General features: G+C 48.4%; 1 protein-coding gene across 2 annotated transcripts in view; it reads right to left on the bottom strand.

Moving 5' to 3' along the window:
• The window catches only part of RBM10 (RNA binding motif protein 10), a gene marked incomplete at both ends in the record, with an annotated part of 45,153 nt that extends 36,755 nt beyond the window's left edge, over positions 1 to 8,398 (bottom strand). Inside the window, 2 exons of one of the 2 annotated variants that reach the window (XM_080719374.1) lie at positions 6,493 to 6,634; positions 8,314 to 8,398. In XM_080719374.1, coding sequence (XP_080575500.1) covers positions 6,493 to 6,634; positions 8,314 to 8,383 — 212 coding nt within the window. The remainder of the gene's footprint in view (positions 1 to 6,492; positions 6,635 to 8,313) is intronic. The other variant, XM_080719375.1, reaches the window with a different exon arrangement.
• Between the last annotated feature and the right edge of the window lie 360 nt (positions 8,399 to 8,758).

The following is an 8,758-nucleotide window of genomic DNA, read 5'->3' as shown; positions in this document are numbered from 1 at the left end:
TCTTCATGTTCCTTGAGTACCAGGTGCTGAGGATGGCGATACAGAAGGGGCTGCCTATAAGCGCTGGAATCTCTACTGTCATTTTGTGTGTGTGTGTGGGGGGGTGGACCTAGAGGTATTCTATGTCCAAGCTATATCCCCAGCCCTATTTTTATATTTTTTTAAATTTTGAAACAGGGCCTCACGAGGTTGCAGAGGGCCTTGATAAGTTTCTGAGGCTGGCTGCTAACCTGTGATCCTCCTGTCTCAACCTTCCAAGTACTGAAATTACAGGCATGTAATTACAGGGCTGGCTATGATACCAGGCTCTGTAGGTGGCCTATATGGAAAAGAAAAGTTAATCTAGTTTAAGCCATTATTCATTGGATTTTCCATTGAATCTTTTTTTCCTTTTTTTTGGGGGGTGTACGGGGAGTGGAACTAGGGGCTTTTCTACCTGAGCTATACTCCCAGACCTATTTTATACTTTATTTGGAAACAGGGTCTCACTGAGTTGCTGAGAGCCTCACTAAGTAGCTGAGGCTGGCTTCGAACCTGTGTTATCCTCCTGTCTCAGCCTCCCAAGCGCAGGGATTAATTACAAGTGTGCACCACCACGTCCAGCTATTTTTTTCCTTTTGTTTTCAGTACTGGGGGTTGAGCCTCAGAGTTACACCCCAGCCCTGTTTTTTGTTTTGTTTTGTTTTTGCAGTACTGAATATTGAACCCAGTACTGCAGGGGCATTCTACCTCCAAGCTATACCCACAGCCCGATTTTTTATTCTTTATTTTAAAACAGGGTAAACCGGGCATGGTGGCGCACGCTTGTAATCCCAGCATTCGGGAGGCTGAGACCTGGAGGATCGCGGTTCGCGGACAGCCTCAGCTACTTAGTGAGGCCCTCTGCAACTCAGTGAGACCCGGTTTCAAAATAAAGATTAAAAAAAATAGGGCAGGGGGTGTAGCTTGGAGGTCAAATGCCCCTGGGTTCCATCCCCAGACCCGAAAAAAAAAAAAAAAAAGAAACAGGGCCTCACTAAGTTGCGGAGGGCCTCACTAAGTAGCTGACACTGCCCATAAACCTGCGATCCTCCAATCTCAGCCTCCCAATGCTGGGATTACAAGCATGTGCCACCATGCCTGGCTACCCCAACCCTATATTTTATTCCTTATTTTGAAACAAGGTCTCACTAAATTGTGAAGGGCCTTACTAAATAGCTGAGGCTGGCTGCAAACCACAATCCTCCTGTCTCGGCTTCCCAAGTACTGGGATTATAAGTATGCAGCCACCATAGTGGCCCAGCTCCCAAAAGGAATCTTCATCTGTGTATCTAGAATCACTGATACTATATAATAAAGTATTCAAAATTCTAGACAGTACTATATAGAAGAAAAATAAGTAACAGAGTGTATTTGCATTCAACATGACCAACTACCTCAGACTAACAGAGTCAACAATGGACTATTAAAAATAACAAGAGACCCTTGTAATACCCTTGCTTGGGAAGCTGAGACAGGAGGATCTCGCAGGTTTGAAGCCAGCCTCAGCTGGCTTAAGAGACCCTGTTTCCAAATAAAAATAAAAAAAATTATGTCTGAGAGTGTAGCCCAAAGGTAGAAGGCCCCTGGGTTCCACCCACAGTACCACCCCCCCAAAAAAAAAAGAGCTGGGAGTGGTGGCCCACTCTTATAATCTCAGTATTTGGTAGGCTGAGACAGAAGGATCACAGTTCACAGTCAGCCTCAGCTATTTAGTGAGGCCCTTTTCAACTCAGTGAGACTCTGTTTCAAAATAAATAAAAAATAGGGCTGGTGGTATAGCTCGGAGGTAGGCTGTTCCTAGGTTCCACCCCAGAACTGCCAAAAAAAAAAAAAAAAAAAAAGAGTACAGTTGGAATAAGCTAACATTTTACAAAACACAACAGCTTTTTTCAACCCTGAAATAGCATCATGAAAAATTTTTAAGGATGTCACAAAAAAGAGACAAAACTTGAAGGGCGTGGTGGTGCCTGTGCACGCTTGTAATCCCAGTCCTTGGGAGACTGAGACAGGAGGATCGCAGGTTCAAGGACAGCCTCAGCAAGTAGTAAGATTCTCATCAACTTGGTGAGAACTGTTTCAAAATAAAAATAAAATAGCCGGGTGTGGTGGCGCATGCTTGTAATCCCAGCATTCGGGAGGCTGAGACCTGGAGGATCGCGGTTCGCGGACAGCCTCAGCTACTCAGTGAGGCCCTCTGCAACTCAGTGAGACCCGGTTTCAAAATAAAGAATAAAAACTAGGGTAGGGGGTGTAGCTTGGAGGTCAAATAACCCTGGGTTCCACCCCTAGACCCGCAAAAAAAAAAAAAAAAAATAGGGCTGGGAAGCCGGGCGTGGTGGTGCAAACTTGTAATCCTCAGCTACTTAGTGAGGCCCTCTGCAACTTAGAGACCCTGTTTCAAAATAAAGAATAAAAAATAGGGCTGGGGTGTAGCTCAGAGGTAGAATTCTCCCTGGGTTCCATCCCCAGACCCGCAAAAAAAAAAAAAAAAAAAAAAAAAAAAAATTAGGGCCAGAAGTGTAGCTCAGAGGTGGAATGCCCCTGGGGTTCAGTCCCCAGTAACACACACACACACACACACACACACACACACACACACACACACACACGAAGAGAGAGAACCTCTATTTTTATTTATTCAGATTTTTATGCTTTTCAAACAAATATAGGTCCTACACAAGATGACTATTTTACAAAGATGACAATTTCCCCCAAATATAGAAACCTAATGCAATCTCAATCCAAATTCTTGCTGACCGTTTCCGAGGGAGTTAAAAATATTTTTTGGTGGTGCTAGAGATTGAATACAGGGCCTCATGCATCCTAAGCACAGGCTGTAACACTGAGCTTCACCACCAGCCCCTTGATGAGCTTTTTATATAAAATAAAGATAAACTGGATGTGGTGGTACGCATACTTGTAATCCCAGTACTTGGGCAGCTGAGACAGGAGGATCACAGGTTTGTGACCAGCCTCACCTACTTAGTGAGGCCCTCTGTAACTTAGTGAGACTGTTTCAAAATAAAAAACATATAGGGCTGGGGTGTACCTTGGAGGTAGAATGCCCCTGGATTCAATTCCTAGTACTGCAAAAAACAAAAGCTATACAAATAGCTAAATCAGCTTTGAAAAATAAGAGCCAAGAGGGAGTTAAGACATTCTATGAGCTGGAGGTGTGTTTCAGTTAAAAAAAAAAAGAAGTGTATAATCTCAGCATTTAGGAAGCTGAGACAGAAGGATCAAAGGTTTGAGGCCAACCTTGGCAATTTAGTGAGGCCCTCAGCAACTGAGCAAAACTGTTTCAAAATAAAAATAAAACAAAATAAAAAGTCCTGGAGTGTAATTCAGAGGCAAACTGTCCCAGGGTTTAATCATCAGGAGTATAAAAAAAAAAAAAAAAGCTGGGCGTGGTGGCACACGCTTGTAATCCCAGTGCTTGGGAAGCTGAGACAGGAGGACTACACAGGTTCAAAGCCAGCCTCAGCTAGGTGAGACCCTGTTTCCAAATAAAGTATAAAATAGGTCTGGGAGTATAGCCCAGAGGTAGAAAAGCCCCTGGGTTCCGCCCCAGTACAAAAAAAAAATAACCAAATAGATCAAAGGACCAATACAGATAACTCGAGACAAATCCATGTCCATAAAGGAACTTGAAATCAGACAAGGTAGCACCAATCAATAGAGAAAGGACGGACTATTGACGAGGTGGTACTGGGCAAAGTGCCCACCGTATAATGAAGGAAAACAAAATCAGGACCTATCTTAGTCCATATTAAAAATGGACTCTAGATGGATTAAAGACCTGAATGCAAAATAGAAAACGATAGAATGAACGAATCTTTTATAATCTAGGGAAGGAAGAGAGAGGATTCTGGAAGAACAAGTTATAAGACACAAGAGTAATGACTTTAGCACAGCAAAATTCAGAACAGGTAATCCATCCTTGGGGAATCATTAAGGAATATGCACCAGGCACGGCCCATGGTGCCCTTGGCAGCGATTAGAGGCCAGGCACTAATACACACGTGGCAATAGACAAGCGCTTGCAAATACAGCGCTGAGTAATACGGAGTTCAGGAAACAGCACAAGCCTGTAGCACTATGCAGTTTGTGTAAATTGAAAGCGCAGACACTCTATTTTAGAAGGCTACCGATCAAGCACAACATTGCAGCTGCCCACAGAGGTGGGAATTGGGAATAAAAACGAAAAAAAATAAACACAAGAGGAGGGCTTGTGCAGACTGATCTTTAATAGAAATCTACCTCGCGCTAAAAAGTGTGCTTAACTCAAACCTCAGCACTTCAGGTCCTTTAAAAGCCAAAAGAAAGCAATTGACTTTACTTGGGAATAAAGCCTGAGGCAATTTTGTCACCTACTCAAACTCAAAATAGCCACAGAGCGGCTTCTAGTGACTATGGCTTCCAATCAAATGCCATTTTATTGTATTTTATTTTGTGGGATTGGGGATGGAACCCAGGGGCATTCGACCTCTGAGCTACACCCCCAGCCCTATTTTTTATTTTTTATTTGGAAACAGGGTCTCACTGAGTTGCAGAGGGCCTCACTAAGTAGCTGAGGCTGGCCACGAACCACAATCCTCCTGTCTCAGCCTCCCGAATGCTGGGATTACAAGCGTGCGCCACCACAATCAGCTGAGAACCTGTTTCAAAATAAAGAATAAAAAGACAGGGAGGAAACCCAGGGTTTTCTATCTCTGGACTACTGCCCCACAGCCCTTTTTGTTTTTATCTTAAAACAGTGTCTTGCTAGTTGCTGAGGCTGGCCTCAAATTTGCAATGCTCCTGCCTCTGCCTTCCAAAGTACTGGGATTACAGGCATGTACCACCATGCCCAGCTGGATCTCTGTATTGTACCCAGCATTCCAAATGTTTCTTGTTTTTACCAGAGTTGAAAAAAAATAACTCTATGTAAATATTCCTTCCAAGCTAAGTATCATAGCAACCATAGCCCACCCTGTCTCTGGACTCTCCCACTATCTGATTTGGCTCATTTCACATTTTTCCCGGGCAAAAACGTGTGTGTGTGTGTGTGTGTGTGTGTGTGTGTGTGTGTGTGTGTGTGATAGAGAGAGAGACAGACAGACACAGACAGACAGATACACACACCAGGATGAAACCCAGGTGCATTCTCTCTCCGATCTACACCCCAGCTCTTTTTATTAATTAATTGCGGGTCTGGAGATGGAACCCAGGGGCATTCGACCTTCCAGCTACACCCCCTGCCCTGTTTTTTTTCTTCTTTATTTTGAAACCGGTCTCACTGAGTTGCAGAGGGCCTCACTAAGTAGCTGAGGCTGTCCGCGAACCGCGATCCTCCAGTCTCAGCCTCCCAAAGGCTGAGATTACAAGCGTGCGCCACCACACCTGGCTTACTTTTTTTGTTTTGAAACAGGGTCACACTAGGTTGCTGGGGTTACCCTTAAACCTGCAATCCTCTTGTCTCAGACCCCAACTATTGGGATTACAGGCATGTGCTACCACACAGCTGTCGCCAAGGCAAATTCTGGACTCTGAAGGTACCACTGCCACCCACCCCTCAAACCCTAGGCCGTAACCCTGACATCTGCCTCTCCCCCTCTCCATTACACATCTACAGGATGTGTAAAGGTTGCCTTCACCTTGGGAAATGGTACCACATACCTATCCGGGTCACCCAAGCGGGAAACCTGGCCCTCAGCTTCTCCTTCTTTTGATCTCTTCCCACCCTCACATCCAACCATGGTACTTGTCAAGCTGTTTTGTAATTACCTGTGAAACGTAAGGTCTCTTCTGTGAGACTCTGAGTACCAAGGAGGTCTGACACACAGGAGTTTATTTATTTATTTATTTTGGGTGGTACTGGGGGTGGAACCCAGAGGCTTTCTACCTCCGGGCTATACTCCCAGACCTTTTTTTATATTTTATTTGGAAACAGGGTCTCACTAAGTTGCTGAGAGCCTCACTAAGTAGCTGAGGCTGGCTTCGAACCCGTGCGATCCTCCTGTCTCAGCCTCCCAAGCGCGGGGATTACAAGCGTGCGCCACCACGCCCAGCTGCAAGAGTTTATTTTTATCCCACAAAGGTTTATTTTGTGGTAGTGGGGATTGAGCCCAGGGGCAAGCTGCCTCCAAGCTATACCCCCAGCCTTTTTTAGTTTGACACATGGCCTCGCTAACTTGCTGAGGCTGGCCTTAAACTTACAATGTTCCTATCTCAGCCTCCCAAGTTCTGGGATTACAGGCATACACCACCATGCCCGGCCAAGACCTGCGATCTTAGGTGTCATTCATCACTGCACTTCCAGAGCACGGCCCCTGCCTCACAGCCTATGTCAAATACATGTGTGATGAAGAGAAATCACTCATCTGCTGTGCTGTTTCCTCTGCCCACAAGTCCTTCCTAGCATCCCCCGGGTCACTTCTCACGTGGGGACAGCTTAGGCTACTCGGGGAGGGGTGGGAATGGACAACTCACCGTCTTTCATACTCCATGTCCTGATAGGACCTGCGGGGGCTGCTGGGGCCCCTCCTCAGCCGCTGGCTCCGTTTCACTTCCCAGCCACCCCCGCTGCTGCCACCATGATCTGCCAGCCTGGGTGATGCCTCCTGCAGGGACTCTGGGAAGAGCAGAAAGAAGAAAGGGGTCAGGGCAGTTAGGGCAGAGAGGACCTCCTTGAAAGACCCTGATTGTCAGAGCTGTCTGCTGTCCCTTAGCCCAGGGACCTGGGTTTTCACCTCCTAGTGCTCCTGTGCATACATCTTGCAGAGAGCCCATGTAACGAAGGTTTTGTCACCTGAGACGGGTAGAAAAGTTCAAGCCTGGGACAGGCTGCTAGGGGTCTCCCAGTGCCCAATTGTCCATCTCACGTTAGGTATGGAAACAAACATTTCATGACACTGGAAGTCTCCGGTCCCCGCCAGACTCCTTCTACCCACCCAAGGTATCATTACGGCCTCTCAAAAAGATGCTGGCTGCCCTCAACAAGGCAGTCAGAGACCATGGCCATAAAAGGCTTTCAGGTTGTGCGTGAAAAGGGGCTAACTTGGCAACTCCCCTGCCACCTCCCTGGGCTCCTGGCCAACACAGCCCTGGCCTCACACAACAACTAGCTCAGCTCTGATGTGCTGCCGGGTCCCAAGGTGGCTCTCTCCCCAGGGCTCTGAGGCCAAGTTTTCCGGAGGCAAAAGGGGCCCTTTCTGAGGCTGTTCCAAAACACTGTGCTCTTCTGCTGGGATGGAGAAGCAATTGCTTCATCCAACTCTCAAGGGTTGCCCTGAGAAGGAAGGGACTTCTGAGAGCCATATGATCCAGCCAAGGGTCAGAAAACACCCCAGAATCTTCAGTCCCCGCCCTCTGAATCAGGCGAAGCCAGGCGGTTAGAGCACCTGCCCAACACTAGGTTGCCACCACACCTTTCCTCCAAGCACACACACTGATTTTCTCTTCCTCCACAAGCCACGGGAAACCAGAGTTACCTGCTCCCAGATGGGTAATACTTGGAATTACAACCAGGAGCCCCAGCAGCTGAGAGCCAGACACAAAACCCTCAACAGACTCTGGCAAAGGGGCCAGACTCAACTGGCATTCACACAGACGGAAGCCAAAGTTACAGACGGGAGCGCTATCGGGCCATAACCACGAAAGGAACCCACAATAGGGGCCGTAATCACACCCCGAGCCCCCTTTCAACAGACGAACCTCCGCGACACTGATACTAACTCTCCAGACGAAGGGGCAAAAGTCACACACACATTCCCAGCACACCTCTAAGTCACTAAGTGGATTAGGGCAAGTAATAGGACAGCCAGCCCCCAGGCGAAATGAGGACCGGAGTCACAGATACACACCCCAAGGATAAAGACCAGAGTCACATTCTCTTTCCGCAACCGCTCCCTCCCCCGCCCCCACCCCCACGAATAAGGACGAGATACAGGACACTTCCCCCTGGCCAAACAAGTAACAAAGTAACACGGATCAGCCACCGCACCTCCTCCCAGGTACATAAAAAACAAAGTCGCACACATGCGCCTTCCCACCGATAAAGTTCGGTGTAGCAAACGCACTAAGCAACAGTAACCCACTCCCATTCGTCCCTTCCCTTCCCCCAACCCGCGTGCACCCATCCCGTGTTCCAATCGCGCACGCGCTTTTGCTCGCACAAGAAAAAAGAAAAAAAAGACAGCCCCTCTTGGGTTCAGGCCATGCACACATCTCTCCGCTCCGCGCGTACCCCGAACCCCGCAGTCCGCACTCGCGCCTCTTCTTGTGCACCCTTCCCCGGCCGGGGCCCCTTACCTCCGCCCCCACGACCAGCGTCGACGCTCACCTTCTCGGCCCGGGCTGTCAAAGGAGGGCTCCCAGGCATCACCACGGCCCACCGCCACCTCCTTCAACTCTCCCAGCTCAGTGGAGGCCGGAGCGTGCAACAATCAAGTCCAAAGCTGGAGGCCGAAGGGAGGGGAGGGGGAGGGGAGAAGCGCCAAGCGCGCTGCCCTCCCAGGGAAACTCACTGCCGCCTACTCCCAGCCGGCCGCAATCACCAGCACAAAATGGCGACGAGGAGAAGGGAGCCGGTGCTCCGACCACCATCCACCTACTATGGGAGCGCGCTCTGGCCGGCCCTGTCTATTGGTCGCCGCCCGCCATCGGCCGGCCCTGGCCTCCTCTGATTGGCAAGTGCATGCCACCTCCCCACTCCCCATGGGAACGCCCTGATACTCCGAAAAAGAGTAGTGATTGG

The sequence above is a fragment of the Muscardinus avellanarius genome, assembly GCF_963383645.1.
Source record: "Muscardinus avellanarius genome assembly, chromosome: X".
NCBI lineage: Eukaryota > Metazoa > Chordata > Mammalia > Rodentia > Gliridae > Muscardinus > Muscardinus avellanarius.
The sequence above is the reverse complement of the archived record's forward strand: the minus strand, read 5'-3'. Positions and strand labels throughout refer to the sequence as shown.